The 25926-nt window shown below is 43.5% G+C and overlaps 2 protein-coding genes across 2 annotated transcripts in view; one reads left to right on the top strand and one right to left on the bottom strand.

Moving 5' to 3' along the window:
* Nucleotides 1–2329: 2329 nt before the first annotated feature.
* Nucleotides 2330–2758, bottom strand: LOC309822009 (small ribosomal subunit protein uS12-like; the record flags this gene model as incomplete). The annotated part of the gene is made up of 1 exon (XM_082653596.1): nucleotides 2330–2758. The coding sequence occupies one exon, from the start codon at nucleotides 2756–2758 to the stop codon at nucleotides 2330–2332; it is 429 nt and encodes a 142-aa protein (XP_082509722.1).
* A 6082-nt stretch (nucleotides 2759–8840) lies between these two features.
* Nucleotides 8841–25926, top strand: part of CWH43 (cell wall biogenesis 43 C-terminal homolog) — a gene marked incomplete at both ends in the record, with an annotated part of 48050 nt that continues 30964 nt past the window's right edge. Inside the window, 7 exon segments of the mRNA XM_082653948.1 lie at nucleotides 8841–8883; nucleotides 10507–10698; nucleotides 16095–16215; nucleotides 16806–16960; nucleotides 19113–19195; nucleotides 19197–19315; nucleotides 23227–23315. Of these exon segments, the coding sequence (XP_082510074.1) occupies nucleotides 8841–8883; nucleotides 10507–10698; nucleotides 16095–16215; nucleotides 16806–16960; nucleotides 19113–19195; nucleotides 19197–19315; nucleotides 23227–23315 (802 nt within the window).

The following is a 25926-nucleotide window of genomic DNA, read 5'->3' as shown; positions in this document are numbered from 1 at the left end:
TGCTCCCCAAAGGCTGCAAAAAGATAGCCCAATTTCTTCTAATTAAGAAAATACATTGCTACTTTAACTTACATCCTGGCCAAGTCCTGGTTTTGTGTGACCTGTAACTTATTCAGTTTGGGGGACCCTCTTTAAGATGAAAGAATAAAAAATTAGAAACACAAAATCAGATATGGAAGAGAATATCTGTTTTTCAATGAGAAAAGAAATAACAGGTTACAAATTTCAAAATGCTGACAACTACTACAAACACCACGTAATCCAGAAAACTAAAATATTTTTTATTAACTAGCTCTCTCACACACCTCCCTGACAATCTTTTTCCCTGCATTAAAAAATTCTTTGTCTGTTAGTAAAAAAAAACGATTTTGTAATATTTTCTATGGTGGGAATAGAAAGATAATTCAGATTTTCCTTGATCATGGTTCATCAAATTTTTTTACTGTTGATAGTTGAGAAGAATTTCTCTCAACTTCACAATCCATTTGTAGTGTTGTATGCATTTTAGGCTGGTGGTCAAATTTGGGGAAATTTCTATGATCCATGTGTGAGATTTCAGGACATTTTCTAACTTTCTTGTATAATATGTAATCTTGAATACTCTTTGAAACTGATAGCACTTATTAACCAGTTTATCTCTATGTCCCCCTTGTAGTGGTATGATTTCTGTTATTTTTTTTTTTTAGATGGCAGCACTTCATGTCAAATTGGCATGATATCTAAATATTGTTCCAATTAAAGGTATTTTCGCTTCCCTCCCTTAATGGGATCATCAAACAATCCAAAAACCAATTTATTACTTCTATTTGAAATTTGTCTCTTCCTCTTGATGAATTTACTGCTTTTGGTATGATCTGAAATTTTTTGGTCACAATTTGCTTTTCAATGTCAGTCTAATTTCTCTTGGTTTCATTCTTCATAGTAACCACTTTTGTTTCATATTCCACTAATTTTTTAATCCGAATTTTCTTTCAAAATGGTAACTATGTGAGGTGATGGGTGTGTTAGCAAACTTTATTGTGATAATCATTTCACAGTAGATATGTATATTACATCACCATGTCGTACACCTTAAATTTATACAGCTTGGTCAATTGTACCTCAATAACGTTGGAAAAAAATGTTTTCTTTCAGTTCTTTAATAAAATAAATGACAAATCAAATGATGTTTGTCGCTTCTCATTTGTTTTACTGAAACTTTGCAAAACAACTTTCAAAACTGCAGCTGATACATTCCCCACCCTCCCCAATTTCTCCTCAGCAGGAACCATAACTGCCTGCAGTCACTCTAATGCCTTCGATATGAGGGAAATGTGATAGACAAGAAGTTGGAGTGGAAAGGGACAGCTATCTAAACCAACTGTGGTTAAAACATCTTACTTTTGAAAATTTTGTGTAAATGGATGATCACGTGAGCACAGTGCTGGGACCCCTCGCAGGGGTCCTTAGCTCCATGGGGACTCTTCCACATCTCACTGTAATCCCTTATGTTTCCAGGAGGTGCCAGAGTTTGGGGACAACTCTGTATTACTTATTGATTCCTTTCTGCTGTTCCTGTCCATGCAGAAAAGTGTTTTAATTTAGATCAGGTTGATGGAAAGTCCGTCTAAAAGAGAGAAAATTCAGAATTAGGAAATATTTTTAAATGTACGTTAAAAAAAGTAGATCCACAATTATATTTGATGATTTCACCTCTCTCGGTAATTGATAGAGCAACTAGACAGTCAGTAAGGATATAGTAAACTGGAACAACATTGTGAATAAACTTGTCCTAATTGATATTTATAGAACACTGCATACTTGAAAGTGTACATTTTAAGGCATGAACTAGAAATCAAGAGACTGGTCTAGTTTTGTCCGTGCAATAACTTGACCTTGGGTATGTCACTTACTCATTTGTAAAATGAGAGAACTGGGGTAGCTGCCTAACTAAATAACTGGATCCCTTTGGTTTCTAAGATCCCTTTTAATTCTAAAACTCCATGAACTTGATATACATATGGAACAGACACTAGGTTGATTGCATGAAGAAGGCAAATCAGACCTTTTTTTTTTTTTTTGCTGTACGCGGGCCTCTCACTGTTGTGGCCTCTCCCGTTGTGGAGCACAGGCTCCGGACGCACAGGCTCAGCGGCCATGGCTCACGGGCCCAGCCGCTCCGTGGCATGTGGGATCTTCCTGGACTGGGGCATGAACCCGCATCCCCTGCATTGGCAGGCGGACGCTCAACCACTGCACCACCAGGGAAGCCCCAGACCTTTTTTGTTATTTTATTTATTACTTTCTGGCATATGAAAATTTATTACTATTGTGCTTCCACCATCAAAATCTATGATCTTGGTCTTTCCTTCTTGCCTTTGTATAGGGCCAAAAGAGAGATGTCGGCTACTTTGACAACCTTAAAGTGGACTCTAGGAATGTCAACAACAGCATGACCTTTGTGACCAAATCCAGCAACTGAAACTTCATCATTTTCCTCAATAAAATTCAAGCAACCATCATTGGGTACAAAGGCTGTGATTTTTTTTGCCATTCTTGATGAGCTGAACCATGACTTCCTGATGGTAGAACTTGGCTGTTTGGCTTCAACCATTACGTTTTCAAGTGCAATTCCCTTGGCATGAGAAGCGCCTCCAAAAGGGTTGGGCTTCAGGGCTGTGTCAAAATGGGCTTTCTTGTACTGTTTATCATGCCACTTCTGGTCTTTTCGGTGGCTACAGAGCTTCCTGACAGTACGGAAACCGCGACACTTGACCATCCTGCCGGCACCAAGGGGCTGAGTGAAAGAGAGATGCAGCACAGGAAGGAGCCACAAGCCACCTCGAGCCCAGACTTTTTTTTTTTTTTTTTTTGCGGTACGCGGGCCTCTCACTGTTGTGGCCTCTCCTGTTGCAGAGCACAGGCTCCGGACGCGCAGGCCCAGCGGCCATGGCTCACGGGCCCAGCCGCTCCGCGGCATGTGGGATCTTCCCGGACCGGGGCACGAACCCATGTCCCCTGCATCGGCAGGCGGACTCTCAACCACTGCACCACCAGGGAAGCCCGAGCCCAGACCTTTTTAAAAAAAAAAAAAAAAGAACTTGTAATAATTACTTGTAATTAGTGTGATTATTTCTTGTGTGCTATTAGGCTTGAAAACTTTGGTTTTAATAAATGAGCTAAGCGTTTGCTCTCTCTGTATTATTATATATATTATATATTATTAATTGGCTTAGAATCCCACATTCTTCTGTTATAGTATACAATTTACTTACAGCCCAGTTCTATAGTGATTACCACTGATTTAATATTGTCAAATTAATATTGTATGTATATATTTCTAGGTAGAGCATCATTCGGTCGTTAGACTTTTTATTGTTGAAAATGTGCCACCTTCTAGGGAAAAAGTAGTTTTAAAAATAATTTAAATAAAAAATAAGTCTTGTTGCTATAATCTGCTTTGTATTCTCAAATTTTATTGTCTCTTGGAAAGATCTATGCTATTTCCATCTGACCAGCCAGTTTGCAAGTCTGAAAACAGGTATTGAGGCCCAAAGTATTGGGTCCCAGATTCATTCTCTCCCAGGAGGCCCTGGGCTCCTTATGAGAATTCCTTCCATCCCTCCCTGGCAACCTACTTTACATCCTAGGGATCTCCAGGAGGAACAGTGCCAGAATTCCTTCTGATACACCCTCTGCCCTCCTCCAATGTCTCCTGGACAATGCATCTATCTCATAAGTAAGAGGGACTGATCAACTGATTTTTTCCAGGACACACGTTACGCTGCAGTTTCCACCACTGGACACAGGACCAGCTGGAACGAACATCTTTGCTCAGTGGGCCTCTTGTTTCAAGTTGGCCTTAGCAAGGTCCCCATCACATAGACCACCCAGTGTACACATGGTTAGTAATGCCACATATGGCACAGACGTCTTGGCCTCTAGGGACACGTTTTAGGATAACACACCTGTCCTCTCATGCCACCTTACTCCAATTACCCCCCAGGAGATGCTGGTGGTTTGGGAAGGAGTTGTTGGCATACAACCCTCAGGTCCTCCTCCTTTTCTCTCTGGGATCGCTGCAGAAAGCATGTGTCATGTCCTGCAATTGACCACCCAGTAAAAGCTCAGCCTGGTGGGGTGAGGCCTGTGGTTTTCTAGGCCTGCCTGTGGCTGACTCCCTCAGATCTTACACTATGTGCCAAGACACGGGAACTAAGCTAATCAAGACGCGGTTCCTTCCCAGGACATCTAGCAACTATGAAGATGTAAAAATTAATACAAACTTGCGTATTGTATTACACACCCAAATTAATACAAAAATTAATACACACCCAAAACTGGGCGATCCCAACACTTTCCCAATTTATCTACCCGCATAAATTATTCCACCTTTGGAGAGTCATCCCACAGGAATACTCCTGACTTAATAGCATATAATGGAGTGGGTAGTACTGCAGAATGTTTTCTGTTTGCCTATTGGAATGGGAGAGAATAGACAGGGAGGTGAGGAAAGAGGAGGAGGGAGCAAACTGGAAACATTTCAAGCAGACTCCGGTGCTGAACTCGTTTTAACTTGCCAGGACGCTGTAGAGTACATCATCACACACGCCTCGTCCTGTTTGTGTTAAGTCAGTAAGGTTCACTTGAGCGTGTCCTAAGTGGCAGGTACATTTCACATTCTTTGTCCTTGGTTTCAAGGTCCCTTCATTAGGCCGCGCTGGTATGTTTGGGGAAATTTCTGTTTTAGACCAAATGATTACTCCCTGAACCCCAAATACAACTTCACTTTTCCTGACTTTGTTCCTTTTCTAGATGTCACTGCATTTACCTGGAATGGCCTTCCCCCAATTCCTGCCCTTCGTAATCTTCTGCATCCTCCCAAGCCCACCTGCCTTGGTCATCTTAGCAGATGTGAGCTTTTGCTCTGTGTAAGAAAGACCCATCCTTTGCTGTTTCTGAATCTGTTTCCTTAGTGAGCTACCTGCAGAATTTTATTTTTTTCTCCAGTTTTCTCTAGTGGGGACCCTGAATTGGTTTCTCACAGTTCTGTCATGGCTGGAATCTAACATATAATGACTTCACAGACACAGAAGCAATTTCTCATACTTCTCAAAAAAGACACACGTATGGATATCTACTTGATTCATTTGTTCATGTGTCTTGTTTCAGTTCAGATTATATACTTTTGGAGGGATGTATGTTTTGTATCTTCTAAGATACTTATTTAACAACCGATGTTCAGTTAATGGCAGAAGAGAAGGAACATATTCCCCCTGAATTCTGGAAGACATAAATCAAAGAAGTCTACCATGAGCCCCCAAAGCTTTATCCTAAAACTTTGTATGCATTTTACAATCCTGTCTGTAACATACCCCTGTTTGTTTTAACATGAAAATGTTATGAACTGCTTATACTAGGTAAACTTAATGCTTTGAAAAGATCTGCCATGTTGAATTTCTGAGCCTATATATCCTCTGATCCACCGCCGCTCACCCCTGCTGTGTATTCCAGTTAAAAAAGCATGGCGGCTAGAAGTTAAATCAATGTTTACGGGATGAATAAACGAATAAAAAAATCTGATAACACTAATGGAAATTTTGTATTTAGGCAACTCCTTCCAGAAATTTACATATTGGGTCACAGTCTTCCAAGGGAGTTAACTCACCAGCAGGAGTATGATCTGTGTTTCTTTCAAGTCCGGCCAGCTAGTGCACAGATGCAATCATTCCTTACTATAATTAGCTTCACTTTACAGGTGGGAAAGTGGAGGCGTAGGCAGATAAACAAGCACCACAGTAGCCGTGAGTAAATAGACCATAACATCCCTGTCTCTCAGGGCACCCAGGCCAACTCCCTCCTGCAGGGGCCCCAAGCGCCCCCAGTTCAGGCCTTCATGTAGCACTTTTCATGCTGGGTTGAGATTACTTGAGCACTTCAGACTCCACCCGTGGGCCAAGAGCTCCTCCTTGCTGGGACTATGTCTTGATCATCTCTGCGCACTCAGCTTCCCACACGGAGGGCTCCTAGAAAGTGTGAGAATGAATAAATAAAAATATATACATCCAAAAAACTGCTGAATCATCCTTGATTTTCCAGGCCTGTCTTCTAAGTAGGCCCTTGTGTTTTTAACTTGTGCTAAGAGTACAAGTCTAAATGAAAAAGAACCTAATGCTTACGTTAGAACACGAACTCAATGTTTCTCAAGACTTTCTTATTCTATTTTTACTGTATTGAAAATGTTCACTCAAGCATATCTTCTTTACTCTGGATTGATTCCCTTTCAACTCTTTGGGAAACCCTAGTGGACCAGGCCACAGCGATTGTTTTTGTCTCTGAGAACAGGCACTCCCTGCTCTGCTGCTGCAGGAACACAGCTTGGTTGTCTTCTGTGGGGATGACATGAACAGTCTTGGTCACCACTTTTACAGGACCCTGAGTTAAATTGACTTCAGATAGATACAAGGAAAATTCCTTGTTAACTATTTTATAGGTACAGATGGCAAATCTACAACTTGTAATGTTTTTTTTGTTTGTTTGTTTTTTTGTGGTACGCGGGCCTCTCACTATTGTTGCCTCTCCCGTTGCGGAGCACAGGCTCCAGACGCGCAGGCTTAGTGGCCATGGCTCACGGGGCCAGCCGCTCCGCGGCATGTGGGATCTTCCTGGACTGGGGCACGAACCCGTGTCCCCTGCATCAGCAGGCGGACTCTCAACCACTGCGTCACCAGGGAAGCCCTATCTGACTTTTTTGATTATAGCCATCTTAGTGAGTGTGAAGTAGTATCTCATTGTGGTTTTGATTTGTATTTCCCTAATGAAATGATATTGAATATATTTTCTTGAATATACTTTGCTTATTGGCTACTTGTAGATGTTCTTTGGAAAAAGGCCTATCAAATCCTTTGTTCATCTTTAAAGTGAGTATTACTGAGTTATTATTTTATTTTATTTATTTTTTAAAATAATTTTTATTTATTAATTTTTGGCTGCATTGGGTCTTTGTTGCCGTGCACGGGCTTTCTCTAGTTGTGGTGAGTGGGGGGCTACACTTTGTTGAGGTGCGCGGGCTTCTCATTGCGGTGGCCTCTCTTGTTGAGGAGCACAGGCTCTAGGCGTGTGGGCTTCAGTAGTTGTGGTGCACAGGCTCTAGAGCACAGGCTCAGTAGTTGTGGTGCACAGGCTTTGTTGCTCCACGGCATGTGGGATCTTCTTGGACCAGGGCTCAAACACGTGTCCCCTGCATTGGCAGGCAGATTCTTAACCACTGTGCCACCAGGGAAGTCCCTGAGTTGTAATTTTTAAAAATATATATTCCAGATACCAGTTCCTTACCAGATGTATCATTATAAAATATTTTCTCCCATCCTGTGCATTGTCTTTTCACTTTCTTGGACTGTGTCCTTTGAAGCACAAAAGCTTTTAGTTTTGATGAAGTCCAATTTATTTATTACTTCTTTTGTCATTTGTGCTTTTGCTGTTGTATCTAAGAATCCATAGTCTAACTAAAGATCATGAAGAGTTACTCCTATGTTTTAAGATTTTTATAGTTTCATCTCTTACATTTAAGTCTTTGATCCATTTTGAGTTAATTTTTGTATATGGTATGAGATTGGGGGGGTATCCGATTTACCCTTTTTCCTGTGGAATTTCAATTGTTCTAAATCCATTTGTTGAGAAGACCACCCCTTCCCTCATGTAATTGTTTTGGCAAGCTGTTGAAAATCATTTGCGCCTAAATGAGAGGGTTTATTCCAGGACTCTCAATTCTATTCAATTGATCTCTATCTGGTGACAATGAGTACTAGTAAGTAATTAAGCGATTTGGAACTCTGCTCAAAACTGCTCTTAACTGTTTTACACTTTTAGACAATCCATCATTGTTTAATTTCAGAGCAAACCTTCCGAAAGTGGTAAATGACAAACTGTTCCAAAAAAATTAAAGCGAATTAAAATAAATTGTTTGAGAAGGTTCTAAAAAACTCAAAACATCCTGGGGTGTGGTAATATTTGAATGAGAAATAACTGGCCTAGTTCACTGGCTCCATTGTTAGAACGTCTCTCCCTTTCTCCTCAGGGACGGGCACTCTCAAAGATCATTATCCATAAAGTGGAGGAAGGCAGAACTTCCACTGCCATCACTGGTTTTCTCTCCCCTGAGCAAGTGTTGCGACGTCTCTAAAAGCCATAGAAAATTCTGTAATCTCTAGAATTTTTCAACCGCCTTCCCAGAATGCGATTTGTTTACTACCAAAGCTGAGAAGGAGAAGCGCACACCTGGCCATCGCAGGTGCCCGCTCGCCCGAGAGCGTCGCCCAGGCCTTAGGAACGCCAAGGTCCTGTTCGCACCTGCTCGCCGGAGGCGCTAGAGCCCCTGGCAGCTCAGGCTCCCCACCTGCGTCTAAGCCTTTCCCTCGCAACGCGCCCCTGGGCCTCGTTTAAAGGGCACCACGGGTGCAGAGTTGCAATGATGCAGTCCTCTTGGGCGCTCGCAGCGCGCCATCGCCGGGGCTGCTCTGCCGGCGAGCCCGGCCACCTGGTTTCTTCTGGGCGGCAGGTCGGAGGCCCCCGGGTCCCGCTCGCTGCGCGGTGGCGTCGGCGGAGGCGGTGGCGCGGGACCGCGGGCCGCGCAGAGGCGGTGGGGCCGGGAGGGCGGTGCTGGATGGGACGGGGCGGGGGCAGCGGGCCCCACCTTCGCGTGGGCGCGGCTTGCTGGTCGGCGGGCGACTGGGCGGCCGGCGGCAGACTTGACGGGAGCCTGAGGCGTGGACGCCGACCCTGGAGAACTCGGCGGCCGGCGCAGTGCGGCGGGTGTGCGGGCCGCGCGGCTTCCCTCGGCGGCGCCGCTCCGGGCCTCGGCCATGCCCTCGCTGTGGAGAGAAGTGCTCCTGGAGAGCCTTCTGGGTAAGCCGAGGCCGCCCGCCGCGCGTTCGCCGGTCCGCTCCCCCGGCCCTGCCCGGAGCCGCGGTGCTCCGCCGGGTTGGCTGAGCTCCCGGAGGGAGGAACGCGCGCTTGGTGCCCGGAATAGAGATGCTTATCGTCCCCTGGCAACTTCTGCTGCTGGAGGAATTGAGAGAGAGAGAGAGCTCCCACGCCACCCTGGTGTTGCGCCCAAGGGGCCCGACTTCTTCACCTGTCGGCCTTGAACCACGAAGCTGGTACCAACCCCGAGTCCCCTCACCCGTGATCTTTAAGTTTAACTGAATAAATTTCAGCACCGAACTTTACCTTTCAGACGGAAAGGGGCACCCGTTTCCCCCTGTAGCTGTAGGTGAGCACTCAGCGCGGTGGCTACCGCCTGGGTTGACCCCTCATAAGTGGCCTTGGGTAGTGGCTGCACATTTGAGTATTTGGCGGAAAACGTCGAACTCGAGTCCCATGTGCTCACTTAGCAGCTTTGCAAAAAGTCCCAAGAACAATTATTGTTGTAATATTGTCGGAGCTGTATGGTTGAAATCAGAATTCCCAGACAAACGTTCAGGAGATTGCTAGCATCTCGCTGTTCACGATGAAGGGGAGGGGTGCCTTCCTAAGAACTTGATTTTCTGGGAGCTGGTAATGCTCGGGCTGGGGGGGGCGGGGCTCATTTTTTGGCCCAGTCTGTAGCTCACAAGTACGCGATGTAAAGCGAATTACATTCAGTGAGTACCTAGGGTGCTAGGTACTGTGTGTACTTAATCTTTTTTAATCTTAATAACTGCGAGGTGGTTAAAAGTACTGCTTTCGGTGGTTAAGGATGGTTTGGAACCAGACCGCTTGCTTTTAAGTTCACTCTGCCATTTGCCACTTTTGTGACCTTAGGCAATTACTTAACTTTCTGAGTCTAAGGAGTTTTTGTTGTTTGATTTTGCATTTGTAAGAGGGGAGTAGAAATAGTGTCAATTTCATAGGATGCAGAAGAAGAGAGAATATCAGGGTGAATACTTAGCACAGAGCCTAGTGCATGGTAACTGCCCATTGGTTAATTATCATCATTGTAGAAGATTGCAGTCAGTAGTTGGCAGCTGTGAAAGTAATGTCAAATCTGCGTTTTCCACTACTCTACACTGTCTCCTAAGGGTTAGGTTTAAAATAGTTTGCTCACAAGAAAATGATTATTTCCTAACTAACGTGCCTTTGGCTGTAGTCTGGAGTGGGAGGAAGGAGTTCTGCTGTTTGTTACTTTTTGATTTTCACGATATTTCTCATTAAAGAAGGGTCGATTTAGTTAAGGAAATTTTATCAATCAGGGTCTTGACAGGAAACCAGATTTAACCTAGATGGTCCAAATGAAGAGCCTTTAATAAAGGGACTACCTACCTACGGGAGGTATGAACGAGGTTAAAGGGACAAGCAAGGGATGTTGAGCCATTCTCATTCTGGGCCTGACAGGAAAGGGGAGGAATTCTGTTACTGGAACCCAGTTAAGGCCAGGGTCATGAAGGAGGGCGGCCGGCTGGAGGAGTTTTAGTGGAGGGAAGGGCTACTGTTTGAAACAATGAGAAAGTTATACTTTCTTTCTCTCTTAAAAACTTTTGTTTTCCCTAGGATATGTTTCTTGGTCTCTCTGCGATGGCCTGGGACCGATGATCTATTACTTTCCCCTGCAAACACTAGAACTCACTGGGCTTGAAGCTTTTGCCATAGCATTTCTTTCTCCATTATTCCTCACAATTCCTCCTGTCTGGAAACTGGTTAACAAGAAGTGGATGGTAGCCCTGCTGTGGATAATTACCGTTGGTAAGATTTAAAAGTGATTCCTTAAGTTTTTTGGTTTTTTTATTTTTAGCTAAAAATGAAATGAAAGTGAAAATATGTAGACCGTTCTTTGAATGCTAAATGATTAAATAAAAAATAAAAGATTTCTCTGTCTCTTACTACTACCTTGAAGAGTTTTAGTAGAATTGGAAGTCTAGACCAAGAGTCAGCATATTTACGTGTTTAACTTTTCCGTCAGTTTGGAAGAGCTTAAGGATCACTGAGATGAAGAGGGGAAAGATACCTTGGAGAACAGCTTAACTCTTGAACATATTTTTGTTCTTTTTTCCAACTATGACATGAAACTCTGAAGCCATTAAAAAGTTGTTAAATGATACTGCCTAAAAATATGAAAATTATGCATGATGAACACCGTGTTAAGCAAAGGCAATCAACAGGTTAGGACAGCTGTTGCAGCTCTTCCAGTCAGAGGGCTAATTTCATTAATATATGGAGTTCTTACAAATCAATAATAAAAAGGGACCAATAGTTCAACAGAAGAGAAAGCAAAGGATATGATCAGTTTACTGGAAAGGAAATATAACTGGTTCTTAAAAAGATACTAAAATGTATAGAATACAAATCATACACACACACATATATGCATAGACAGTCTCACATATCAGGTTGGCAAAGAACAAACTCTGACAACACTGTTGTAAGCGTGGGAAAGCAGGCACTTACGCATTGCTGGCAGAGCTGTAAAGTGTCACAACTTCTGCAAAGGATCAGTTAGCATTGTTTATCAAAAGGACAAATATGTATCTTTCACTCAGCAATCCCCCTTCTGGGAGTATATCCTATAGATAAACTCACATATGTGTAAAATGATAAAAATAAAAGGTTATTTAATCATTGCAGCAATGTTTATAATAATAATGTTAGAAACAACCTATATGTCATTTGTATGGGATAGGTTAGGTTAAATAAGTTATGGTTCTAAAACTTGGAGTACTATAGAATACTATGCAGCTATGTTAAAGAATGAGAACATTTCTGTAAGGAAATGGAATGTTCTTCAAAATATGTTGTTAAGTGGGAAAAAAGAAGCGCTAAACAGTATGTGCAGAATACTAGCATTTGTGTAAAATAGGTTAGATGAAAATATATTTAATAATTAATTGGACATGCATTAAATAGGTCTAGAAGTATTTTTTAAAAACCTGATACCATTTTAGTTGCTTCCAAGGTGAAAAATTTGGTACCTAGACACAGGTATGAAAGGGAAACTTTGCACTGTATACCTTTTGTAGTTTTCGAATTCTGAATTTCAGTACGTCACATCGCCAAAACCCAGCAATTAGAAAATGTACACTTACTATCACAGACACTTGAGGTTATTAACATTAATAAATATTGAGAGACCTTGGAGAAGTACTGGTAGTAAAAAAAAGTAAGGTGAGGTCATGGAGAAAAGGTTTTAAAAAACAAAAACACCAGACTCCAGTCCGGTGGAATCTGTAGCTGAAAAGTCTGCCAGTCTTGCCCTTCTGCTATAATACAGTTGGTTTCTCTGAGTTTTCCAAGTGGCATTTGTTCTTGAGCCAAGCTGTGTATATCTTCTGTCTAGGAACAGTCACTTGACTTTTTTTCAGAAACAGTGACAGGAATCACTAGGGAATTGCCTTCTATTTTTCTGTGCATCAGTCCCTGAAGAAGGCAGAACGTGGTTAGTGAGTGTAGTGAGTTATGTGGTTACCCACAGAGGTCTAGAGCTCAGAAATAGCTGTGGTCAAGACCACTGGAAAATGCATCCTTTTAAAAGATGATGTCTATAGGAATGAAATAACCATGAAATTTTCAGCTCTAGAAATAATAGAAATGAGACTTTCTTCTTTTTGAGTATATATAGTAACTGAGTTAAGCTGGCCTTGGCTTACAGAATCCTTCTATGAATGACGATGGCCTCATCACACTCCTTGGTTGGCTTTATGAGAGGGATCTGCTCAGTGGCCCTTTTTCGCTGCCTTTGCTCAATGCTGCCTGTGGCAGCTTTACCTACAAAGCCACCCACCGAACAGTTACTGGGACAGTTTTGTATTTTTGAGTCCAGTTCTGGCCCAGGAACTTCTGGAGGCTATAATGTAATAGGAAATAACTTCGACGGGGGGTATGAGATTTGAGATGCTTCTTGTTGCTCCCCTTTCATCTGCTTCTTCCCTGAAAACCCATCACCTTGAGTAGAGGTAGAATTGTATTTGAGAAAGGGGAGTGGGTAGGAAAGTGACTCAGAGTTGAGGATGAAGAAACCAGTTTTTTTTTTTTTTTTAACACCTTTATTGGGGTATAATTGCTTTACAATGGTGTGTTAGTTTCTGCTTTATAACAAAGTGAATCAGTTATACATATACATATGTTCCCATATCTCTTCCCTCTTGCGTCTCCCTGCCTCCCACCCTCCCTATCCCACCCCTCCAGGCGGTCACAAAGCACCGAGCTGATCTCCCTGTGCTATGCGGCCGCTTCCCACTAGCTATCTATTTTACGTTTGGTAGTGTATATATGTCCATGCCTCTCTCTCGCTTTGTCACAGCTCACCCTTCCCCCTCCCCGTATCCTCAAGTGCATTCTCCAGTAGGTCTGTGTCTTTATTCCTGTCTTACCCCTAGGTTCTTCATGACATTTTTTTTTTCTTAAATTCCATATATATGTGTTAGCATACGGTATTTGTCTTTCTCTTTCTGACTTACTTCACTCTGTATGACAGACTCTAGGTCTATCCACCTCATTACAAATAGCTCAATTTCGTTTCTTTTTATGGCTGAATAATATTCCATTGTATATATGTGCCACATCTTCTTTATCCATTCATCCGATGATGGGCACTTAGGTTGTTTCCATCTCTGGGCTATTGTAAATAGAGCTGCAATGAACATTTTGGTACATGACTCTTTTTGAATTATGGTTTTCTCAGGGTATATGCCCAATAGTGGGATTGCTGGGTCATATGGTAGTTCTATTTGTAGTTTTTTAAGGAACCTCCATACTGTTCTCCATAGTGGCTGTACCAATTCACATTCCTACCAGCAGTGCAGGAGTGTTCCTTTTTCTCCACACCCTCTCCAGCATTTATTGTTTCTAGATTTTTTGATGATGGCCATTCTGACTGGTGTGAGATGATATCTCATTGTAGTTTTGATTTGCATTTCCCTAATAAGCTCAAAATGGATTAAAGACCTAAATGTAAGGCCAGACACTGTAAAACTCTTAGAGGAAAACATAGGCAGAACACTCTATGACATAAATCACAGCAAGATCCTTTTTGACCCACCTCCTACAGAAATGGAAATAAAAACAAAAATAAACAAATGGGAACTAATGAAACTTCAAAGCTTTTGCACAGCAAAGGAAACCATAAACAAGACCAAAAGACAACCCTCAGAATGGGAGAAAATATTTGCAAATGAAGCAACTGACAAAGGATTAATTTACAAGCAGCTCATGCAGCTCAGTAACAAAAAAACAAACAACCCAATCCAAAAATGGGCAGAAGACCTAAATAGACATTTCTCCAAAGAAGATATACAGACTGCCAACAAACACATGAAAGAAACCAGTTTTTGTCAGATGCTCTTCCAGGTAGCCATTGAGCTTTGTTGATGCTAAAGAGAGGCTGAAGTAAGCCATGATTTGCCTTAAAACTCCCTTTTCAGATGCTTCTTAAGGAAACGAAACAACTTTGTTTTTACAGAGTCCTAAGGCATTCTTACATAACTACAAAGAAGATCTGAGTGTTCTGTGCTATCTCATCGCTGACACCTCAGATATTTTAAGTTGATTACTATGTAGTTAACTATTAAACTAGTTCATACTACCAGTGATTTAGGTTATTTCTGACCTTAAATATCTTGACCCACTAAAATGGCTACGTTCAAAATCATAGACAATAAGTGTTGACAAGGATATGAAGAAATTGAAACCCTCACACACTGCTGGTGGAAATGTAAAATGGTGCAGCTGATTTGGAAAACAGCTTGGCAGTTCCTCAAGATGTTAAACATAGTTGTCATATGACCCAACACCTCCACTCCTTGGTATAGACCCAAGAAAAATGGAAACATATGTTCACATAAGACCTGGTACACAAATGTTCCTAACATCATTATTCATAGTAGCCAAAATGTAGAAACAACCCAGATGCCCATCAACTGATGAATGGATGAACAAAAGGCAGTATATCCATGCCATGGGATATTATTTAGCCATAAAAAGGAATGAAGCACTGATACATGGTACTACATGCATGGACCTTTTTTTAAAAAGATTAAAAAAAATTTTTTTTTTTGCGGTACGCGGGCCTCTCACTGTTGTGGCCTCTCCCATTGCGGAGCACAGGCTCCGGACGTGCAGGCTCAGCGGCCATGGCTCACGGGCCCAGCCGCTTCGCGGCATGTGGGATCTTCCTTGACCGGGGTACAAACCCACGTCCCCTGCATCGGCAGGCGGACTGTCAACCACTGCGCCACCAGGGAAGCCCCTAAAAAAGATTTTATTGAAGTTTAATTGGTTTACAATGTCATGTTAGTTTCAGGTATACAGTGATTCAGTTTTGTATAGAATATATTTTTCAGATTCTTTTTCCCTATAGGTTATTACAAAATACTGAGAATAGTTCCCTGTGCTATACAGTAGGTCCTTGTTGGTTATCTATTTTAAATATAGTAATGTGTATATGTTAATCCCAACCTCCTAATTGTCCCCCTCGCTTACTTTTCCCATCGGTAACCATAAGTTTGTTTTCTATGTCTGTGAATCTCTTTCTCTTTTGCAAATAAGTTCATTTGTATCTTTTTTTTTTTTTTTTGTAAGATTCCACATGTAAGTGGTATCATATATTTGTCTTTCTCCGTTTGGCTTACTTCACTTAGTATGATAGTCTCTAGGCCCATCAATGTGGATGAACCTCGAAAACATTATGCTAAGTGAAAAAAACCAGTCACAGAAGGCTGCGTATTTTATGATTTCATTTATATGAAATGTCCAGAATAGGAAAAATCCATACAGATAGGAAGTAGAGAAGTGATTGCGGGGGGCTGGGGGTCGGGGTTGGGGGGAAGAGGAGGAAAGGGAGGGGCTGCTAATGGGCACAGGTTTCTTCCTGGGGTGATGAAAATGTTCTGGAATTAGATGGTGGTAAGAGTTGCACAACTTTGTGAATGTATTAAGAACCATTGAATCATACACTTTAGCAGAGTGAATTTATGGTACGAATGATATCTCAATAAAAATTTTCAAAAAGATTTATGCACTCAGATAATTATATATTAATTCTACCTTCCCGAGTGTAACCATGGTATCAGACACAGCAGTTATCAAATGCAGATCATTGAATACCAATGCATGATTGCCAGAAATGTTTAGTTCTCCTTCATTTGCAGGAAGCATAGCCTCCTTCCAGGCTCCAAATGCCAAACTTCAGCTCGTGGTTCTCGCGCTCAGTCTGTCTTCCTCACTGGTAGTGCAAGCCGTGGCATGGTGGACAGGAAGTGGTTTGCAAAGGTATGTTCATATCTTGTGCCTACAGACAAACAAATGTGGTCAATTACCAAAGGGAAGGTTGGGACTAGGAGCTGCAAGATATAGTCTTTACCTTGCATAAGGCCTTGTAGAAGTCTCACTTTTCACAAAATCGGGATGTGAATATTTGCCATCAGTCTCAATAACGTTGTGAGAATGAAGGCATTATAACAAGTTGCCTAGGTAACGGCTATACAAAGGCTAAGTCATGTGCCAACGAGGCTAAGTCATGTAGATTACCAACAAGACTACCTCATATACTCCTTCTATGACACTGTGAAATTCACAATGGACATAGTACGTTGAAACCACATAAAAAGTTGTTAAAGGGCTTCCCTGGTGGCGCAGCGGTTGAGAGTCCGCCTGCCGATGCAGGGGACACGGGTTCGTGCCCCGGTCCGGGAAGATCCCACATGCCGCGGAGCGGCTGGGCCCGTGAGCCATGGCCGCTGAGCCTGCACGTCCGGAGCCTGTGCTCCGCAATGGGAGAGGCCACAACAGTGAGAGGCCCGCGTACTGCAAAAAAAAAAAAAAAAAAAAAAAAGTTGTTAAAAATACTTCCGTACTTACAGGTACTTCGGAATCTGGGGATTCATTTTAGGACAGATTCTTCTTGTTGTTCTCCACATTTGGTACACTTCACTGAACCCCGTCTGGACTTACCAGATGTCCAACAGAGTGATACTGACATTAAGAACCGTCGCCACACTCGATCGCATTTACACAGGTAAGTGTAGGCCCAGTTTATTTAGGGATTTTCTCTTTCTTATCTGAATGTAACACATCTTGGAAAGATAAAACTAGTCTTTCTGCACTCTATCTCCACTTCTACTTTTTCTCCCTCTGCAAGAGTAGCCGGCGCAGGTAGTGGACTGTTATCTAAGCAGAAGGCACCTTTTCCTCGCCAGCATAGAGGGTGACGATAGCAATGCGTCTCTGGCTTGTCTCAGCGTGGAGTGCGAGAGTAGACCCAGGCCTCATACTCCCTGCTGGCTTTCAGCTCTGTCTACCTCCTCTTTCCCTCTGGACAGGACTTTCCAGGACGAGGACGGTGGGAACTGCATGGGTTTGTGTGGTTTTTTTTGGTTTGGTTGTTTTTTGCTTTTGTTCCCGCCCCGCCCCGGGCCCAACTCTGAAGATATTTAAGCTCCAAATATGAAATTTAAAAAGAAAGGAAATCCTACATATTCATACCACCTTTCAGATCACCTGTCTGGAGCTGACAAACAAACTTGGACATTCGCTTCACATGCTAACTCGAGACTCTTCTGAAAAGAAGGGACAAGTGTTACTAGATTCTACATAACTTGCTCCTGGCTTTGTGTGTAACTCTCAGTGAGTCGCTGTTCTTTTGTAAATACAAGGAGAAATCTCACAGGTTAATGGAAGTTTAGAGGGTTTGGCTCACCATGAACAAAGGGCTTGTATAATTCCCCCTTGGCCCCAATTTTGGCATGAAGTGGGGTTAGTGAGAACAAGGGAACATCATGCACGTAAATTGGTCGAGGGACATTGATATTAATTAGAACATTTAGAACTCGGTCTAGTGCCCTAGTATATGTCTTCTATTTCATAAATCGCTAACATGAAGTAGAAACTCAGGCAGCAGATTTCACAGGTACAGCCTGATAAGGATATTCAGGGTATCGCTTACATTTCCCGACTGGAGTTTTCTTCTTTCTCACCTCTGTTTTAAATTTATGTGACCCAGTTGTTGGTCCCTTCCTGTTTTTGCACTGTGCCCCATTTACAAAACTTGACTCCCCACCAGCTTCCCCAGGATGTCTGATCATCCCAGGCATTTTTGGGGGTTGCTTTGTTGAAGATTTGCTGGGTCTTGGGGGAGGGTCACCCACCATAGTATGAAGCAGTGTTAATCAGCAAATTCAGCTTAGGCTTCTCTCTTCTCCAAAGACTGTCTCCTAGCCTCCAGGCCCTGGCCTCCTTCCGTCTTCACATCTTCTCTCCCTCATCCCTGTAGCTTTCAGCTCTGCTTCTCCTTCCCCTCACTCCTTTATTGGCAGAATGGCTTTCTTCCTCTTTGTGAAATCGGCCTGTCATCCTCACAGGCAGACCCGAAGTTTTCTTTCTATCCTGGAGAGGGCTTCTCAGTGTCATGAAGCATCTACCCAGCAGGTTCTCTGTTCCTACAAAGAAATTCTCCTGCCAGCATTTTCTCCAGTAGTTACATTTCTGTATGTGAAGTCATTAATCCAACACACTGAGACCTCGTGGTTAAACAGTCCCGGGAAGTATAGTATAGTGAAGTGCACAGGTGCTGCCTAAGTTCTCTTTACCAGCTGTATGATCTTGGGCAAGTTACTTGTTTTCTCTGAGCCTCAGTTTTTTAATTTGTGAAATGGGATTAGTAATAGAGCCTACCTCATAAAGTGGTTGTGAAAATTAAATGAGTTCATGTAAAGGGCTGGGCATAGGGCCTGGCCCATGGTAACTGCTCAGGCGATGCCCTGTTATCACTCCGGGGACACAGAGGGTTAGATGAGAGCCCTGTTCTTCTGGGGAGAAGCAGCCTGGTATTCTGAAAGTGTTCCACTCAAGGTGGACTGCATTTGTTCCCTGAACACACCTTTCACTTTTCGTACATATATTTTAGCTCATACTCTTAATTTCACTTTAATGAAGTAAATAAATTTCTGCATTTTCAGTTGTCAAATTCCAAAATGATGGGTTCTCCCTAAATCGTTCCCGATCTAGCCTGCCTGAAATAACCCCTCCCACTGACTACCTCCCAGCACATTCTGCTTTGGACTGGGTCTCATCTCCTCTTCTGAAGTCAGCTCCTTGAGGCCAGGTACCATTCTGTTAAATACAGAGGGTAAATTTCCATGTAACGGATCCTTTTCCATTTTTCATTCTAGATGGTGCCTGCTGTAGACCTGAGGGGAAGAAGTCTGAGGAGGCAGCCAGGGTGATGGCTTCTAGACCGAACTGGTTGTTGGCAGGGGGCTGCCTTTGGCAGTCTCATGTTCCTTACCCACTGGATTTTTGGAGAAGTCTCTCTTGTTTCCAGATGGGCAGTGAGTGGGCATCCCCATCCAGGGCCAGATCCTAACCCATTTGGGTGAGTTTGGGTGTGGAAGCAATCCAGCAATTGGCTAGTATTGTTGAAGAAATTCCTCCTCTGTTTGAGCAGGTAGACCTGCACCAGCCCGATGTTTCGTATTCCTCTTTCCCTAGATGTCAGAAACATTGCAGGACGTTACTGCAGTAGGACAGTACTGGATCCACTCTGGAGATGACGGAGCTGGAGGGGTATTTGCCCCAGTGCTGAAGGATTGCTGGGAGGTAGATGAGGGAGGACTAAGGATTGTGCACGGCTAAGTGAGAGGTCCTGGGAGCTCCTGCGTGGGCACGCTGAGGAATTCCTGCCAAGAAGAGCATTCTCAGTGGCAGGGAAAGCATGGCATTTCCTCCAGATCCCCCTATTACAGTTTTGGGCACTGGGTAGGACGAGACAAGAGGGCCTTGATGAGAGAGCGGGTTGGCAGCAAGGCAGAGAGCTTTAATCTCTGCAAAGGAGGGAAGCCTGGGGGAGCTCTGCATCCTCTGTACTTTGGGACTTGTTCCAGCCATGGGGCTCCCAAGGAGTTAGCAGTCTTGAGCTTAAGTGCTGGTTCCTGTGCTTGGTCCTCACTGACCCTCTCTCTACTCTTCCTGACACCTCTTTTCTCCCATGGTCAGGTCCAGCCTTTCACATAAAAAGATGGGAGGAACCCTTAAAACATCTGCCGCAGATATCTGTTTTCTCCTAAAGCGCTGAAATTCCCACATATGGAGACACACTGGCTCTTTCCCCAGAGGATGTCTGGGCACATCCCACAGTTGTCTCACATGCAGTGTGTCCACGTCTGGCTCAGTAGTTTTCACTACCCAGACATGTCCTTCCTCCTCTGGGCCTTGGTTTACTCTGTCTGTCCCTCTACCGTCTAAGCTGGAAACCAGGAATCATCTTCGAATTGTGTGTCTTCCTCATTTTCTGCATCTCACTTGGTATTAAGTCCAGTCGATTCTACTACTTCTCTTAAAGCACCTATCCCTCCCTCGCCATCCCCCACCATATCTCCTTAGTGGATCCTCCCATCTTTCATCAGGCTACTGCTCTGGTCTTCTAATGGCCTCTGTGCAGTGTGGCCATCTCCACACTGAGAGTGAGATCTCTAAAATGTACACCTGACCCCATCACTCTTTTGCTTAAAACCTTTCAGCAGTTTTTCTCCCCCAAACCAGGTCATATGAGACAGGATCTGCACCCTCAGCCTCACTTAATGTTTTAAAGATGCTCCCTGCCTTATCCCCAGGCTTCACCTGGGCTGAAATCACTTTCAGTTCCCTAGACGTGCCAGATTGTCCCAGCCCCCCATGTGTATGTACGTGCTCTTCCCTGTGTCTGGGCTACCTTCTCTGCCTTGATGTCTCGGCAAGCTCTCACTCACCCTTCAAAACCCAGGTCATGCATCTCCTCTGTGAAGTCTTCTCTGATTATCCCACAAACTACCTTGAATGCCCATCCCACCCCCACCCCCTTGTACATCTCTTATTATTATTCTGTATTACAAATTGTTTATACTACAGTTATTTTATGTCCTTCATCCTTTCTAGACGCTAAACTCTTTGAGGGCCGGGAATGGGAAAAGGAACTAATACTTATGAGTTCCTCTGTGTCCGGCCCTGAGCTAGGAAGTGTACATATGTGATCTCATCCAGAGTCTATATCTTTTTGATCTTGGATGCTCTGGCATATTTGGGAGGAGGAGAGAGAAGGAAGAAAGGCACAGAAGAGAGGGGGAGGGAAGGAGTTTATTCTTATGTGTTAAAGCTTCATTTCCAAAGCTCCCATGAAAACAAGCATAAGATGTGAGGAAGAGCGACAGGAGAACTGGACCAGGAATCCGAGGCCAGTCTTGAGGGTTGGAGTCCTGGTTGGCCGACAGCAATTCACCATTCAACTTTGGACCAGTCGCCTAACGTCCCTGGCCTTGTTTTACTCACCTTTAAAATGAGGGTTTTCATTTTATGATTTTGTGTGCTGGAGTGACACATTGAAGATGGAGATGCACCGCCTGAGACCAGCATTTCCCAAATCGTGTTGTGTGGAACACTGGTTTCTTGAGATGTTAATGGGTAATCTGAGAGAAAAAACAAGCAAAACCCAAACCTCGTTTAGATCAAGTAGGTTTTGGAAACACTGTACTTCATCTTCCTTTGTGATTCACAAGGCAATTAGCATCACAGAGTCACTCGGGAGTTTCTCCAACTTACTCCAACATGGAATTCCTTTGTTAGAACACCTATCAACACATCATAAAATTGGTGTGTCTCAGAACCCTGTCTGAGAAGTGTTGCATTAGATCATCATCACCTATGACCGTCATAGTAGGAATTGCTCTCTAAAATTCTCTAGTTTCTACTTAAGGGGATGGGTCATAAATCTATTTTGATGGGCTGAAGATGTGGGAGATGGGAGGAAGCTGAGAGAGAGGCACAGATGGTGCTGAGGGGACTTTGGGAAACCAGAGGATCAGTGCAGACCACAGAGCCTGGGAGGATGAGGGAGCAGGACACTTTCTTAGCCACATGTTCCAGCTTCCCATTAGCCCACCCCAGCACTCCTGACCCCCAAACTCTCCCTCTTTAGTGTCTTCTACCTTCTAATATCCTGTGCTATTTTCTAACTGTGTTTATTGTCTGGCCCTCTCCGCCACTGGAATGTGAGCGCATGAAGGAAAGGGATCTTTGTTCACTGACGCATCCCAAGCCCCTAGAACAGAGCCTGGCACACAGTAGGTCCTCATAAACATTTGTGGTTGACTTGGGGATAGACAGTGATCCACAGTGTCCTCGCCAGCCTTTTCTCTCTTCTGTAGACCCAGGACCACCCTTAACCTTAGAAGGTGGGGATAGGCAGGAGAGCGGCTGAGAGCCTCACTCCAGAGCTGGAGGGCCTTTTTTGGATTCTTAGTCCTACGTGGGCGACTGTGTACAATCTGTGGCAGGTTTCTTAGTGCTCTTTCCCGCAGTGTCCTCCTCTGCAAAATGGGGATAATTATCGCATTTACCACAGACTTGTGAGTGTTAGATGAGCTAATATATGTAAAAATCTTCAAACAGTGCCTGGTATGTAGTAAGTACTATGTTTTTTAGTTTATTTATATTACAGCTATTTTACTGAGTGCCATGTTGTAGCTTTTATTGCTGCTGGATTTTCCCCTAAAGTTTAAATTCTTTTTTTTCTCCTCCTCCAAGTTTTTGCCAAAGTAGCAACAGAATGAAATAGTTTGTGGTTGTTTTTAAAAACACACAACTATTAATTATTTACCAAACTCACATCAGTCCCAGGAAGGCAGAGACTTTTTTTTTTTTTTTTTTGCTGTACGCGGGCCTCTCATTGTTGTGGCCTCTCCGTCGCGGAGCACAGGCTCCGGACACACAGGCTCAGCGGCCATAGCTCACGGGCCCAGCCGCTCCGCGGCATGTGGGATCTTCCCGGACCGGGGCATGAACCCGTGTCCCCTGCATCGGCAGGCGGACTCTCAACCACTGCGCCACCAGGGAAGCCCAGGCAGAGACTATTGATAAAAGCAGTACTGAGGTTGAGAAAAGAGTGAAAAGAGGCACACCAAATAGAAACTATTCCCAGTGTCTTTTTCTTTTTATCTTTGGCAGAGTCATTTAAAATGTCACGTGGCCAGTATGAACTATAATTTAATAGTCTGAGAAAACTCAATTACTGTGTTTACACTGACCATGAAAGACTGCAGATATCGTTTATCTCAAGTCAGAGGTGCTTTTATGTCAATGTTCTGAATGTATATAATATTGGTTCCCAGTGGGCTTTCATTATCTCACTGGTTGTTTCACACTCATATTATCTCTTGGATGTGCCTAGAGGTAGTAGATACATATCTGTTTTATATTTGGGACAATGGAGTAGTAACAATGTCAGATGTCCTATAACGTATCATTTTTTTACAGAGGTGCAGTTCTGCTGGGCTTGGCGAGTGGATTGATGCTTTCGCCTTGTTCATGGTTTCCTGGTTCCAGTTTAACCTGGTGGATGACAGGTGTGTGGTTTCCCTACAGAAATGCTTCGTTGTCCAATTTACTTGCAGTTGTCCAATTTACTCCATGTGCCCCTGGAGTGGAAGGAGATGACCATACAACATGTGCTGTTGCCCAGTGGGATAGTCTCACCAAGTGCAGCCACTAAAACCCAGATATCACCACGGTTACCAGTGACTACTGGTTCCAGGTCCCTGCTTTCTCCTCCTTCACTTTCCCTCTCCTCCTTAGCTGTCTTATCCCCTGACTGTGCTGATATACTCTCCCCTGCCTCCTAAATGACTTATCCAGGCACAGATGTCAGGAACAGTTTTACTGACAGTCTGTGGAGATGGAGGGTCAGACATTGCCACTTTGCCAGACCTCTTCCCCTCTCCAAGCGCTTCTCTGTTTTCAGGAATACCTTCCTTTGGGACTCGATAATGAAGCTTACTTTCCCTTTCTCTTTTGTGTGTAACAGTTTTGGCCCTCCTCTACCCAGCCTTGGGGTCCATGTTTGCTTATTCAAAGGCTTGGACCCTCTCTGCCCATTCACACCCTTCAGGAATATAGAATATCAATGGAGACTATCATTTCTGGAGCAATTTACTTATTTTTATGATTATGACCATTTCATTACTGTGACTGAAACTGAATTATGCCACTCTGCTCCTTTCCCCTTAAAAGGCACGAACGGTGAGAGTCAGTTTTAGCGTTAAATAAAAAAATTCCCGCTCTGTGACAGGGCAAATACTATGTTCGGTTTCTGTGAGATGTCCTTGTACATTTTAATTAAGCAGGTGTTCAGAGTTTTGTACTAGAGGCTGGGCGTGGGTTTCTGAGACTACACGTAACGGTAATGGAAGATGAGGGTTAAATAACCTCGTAGGTACGTTTCTGTGCACCCTCAGTGCCATCATCCTTGCATGAAGACGTGTATGTCATCCAAATAGGCTGCGTAATTCCTAAGGTTAACCAGGTCGTCATCCTCCTGGAGCTGTGTGAGCAAACGGTTGCGGTCATGTTGAGCTGTTTTTACTTGCTTGTGTATTTTCGGGTAGACATTCCATATGGGGATGCTTGTGTGAATATAATGTAGGAGGAACCTTTCTTCTCATCAGAGAAATGCCTCCTGAGATTCCGCATAAAAATGGCCAGGTAACTTTGTAAATGTGGAGTGTGCAGTGAGCATATATAACTTCTTAATCTCTATGCAATTAGGAAAATGAACATGAAATACATTGAAAGTTGCGCAGCGTTTATATCATGTCTTTTCTTACGAATAGGAGCAGAAGGCTTATTGGGCAGGTAATTAGCAGCTTCATTTCAAACATGGGAACACTGAGGTCCACAGAAACATAAACTTAAAGAACAGAAAAGCTGTGAACTTGTTGTTTTATGCTCATGCTTATTTCCCCAGATAAGTAAACATAGCCTCCAGAGTTAAACCTAATTTAGTTTGACTGTCTCTCTGAAGTGTGAAATAAAAGGCCCTCGGGGCAAGCAGAGTCCGGGCTTCTAATGGGCTGTTTGCAGTAGAGAGGAAAGCAGGGCCGTAATTAGTGAGCTCCATCTCCCTCTCTGATGGTCTCCTCACCTGAATTAAGTAGGAGCTCACAATTATCTAGAGATGGTGCCCACTTTTCACTGTGATTCGTCTCTGGAAAACACCTCATAAAGCAGAATGCAGATAAAGAAATCATATTTTTTTCATTGTACAGTTAAAGTCCCAACTGGGTCCCAGTATGAAATTAATTATGGAAGTGACCAATAGAATTTCCCAAATGCAAAGATACAGGAACTTTAGATCTTGATGGCGATTAAATTAGTAAAATCAAAGTTCTATTTAAAAAGACATAAATGTACTCAATGCACTGGTAGGACCCCAGTGTGCTATACAGTGTGCTTACAGTTTTATTGTATAAGAAACTTGATCTGTTTAAAGTGAACGTGTTAGTTACTATAAATATCATTGGAATATTCAATTACCATGAATTCTGCTTGGTGTCTTAGATGTTGTAAAGATCTGGGGGGGATTATTTGGGAGGACTCAGTCTCAAACAAAAAATAGTTAAGCTGTATAGTTAAGAGAAAAAGGTAAAGTAACGGTGTATCATATGCTACCACCGGTGTTCAAAAGGGAAATGCACACACATGCCTTTTTCTTCCTGTGCACAGACTATCTCTGGGAGGATGCAGAAGAAAATGCTAACATTGTTGGCCTTCGCTAGGGGAACTAATAGGTGACAGGGGACAGAGGGACTCTTTTTTACCTTTCAGAGTTTGGATTGAATTTATAGTCTATTTAAAAGGACAATTTTAGGGGCTTCCCTGGTGGCGCAGTGGTTAAGAATCCACCTGCCAATGCAGGGGACGTGGGTTCGAGCCCTGGTTGGGGAAGATCCCACATGCCACGGAGCAACTAAGCCTGTGCACCACAACTACTGAGCCTGTGCTCTAGATCCTGCGAGCCACAACTACTGAGCCCACACGCCACAACTACTGAAGCCCACGCGCCTACAGCCTGTGCCCCACAACAAGAGAAGCCACCGCGATGAGAAGCCCGTGCACCTCACCGAAGAGTAGCCACCGCTCGTGGCAACTAGAGAAAGCCCGTGTGCAGCAACGAAGACC

Source organism: Grampus griseus, assembly GCF_964374135.1.
Source record: "Grampus griseus genome assembly, chromosome: 4".
NCBI lineage: Eukaryota > Metazoa > Chordata > Mammalia > Artiodactyla > Delphinidae > Grampus > Grampus griseus.
Note: the sequence above shows the minus strand (reverse complement) of the source record. Positions and strands in the feature narration are given on the sequence as shown.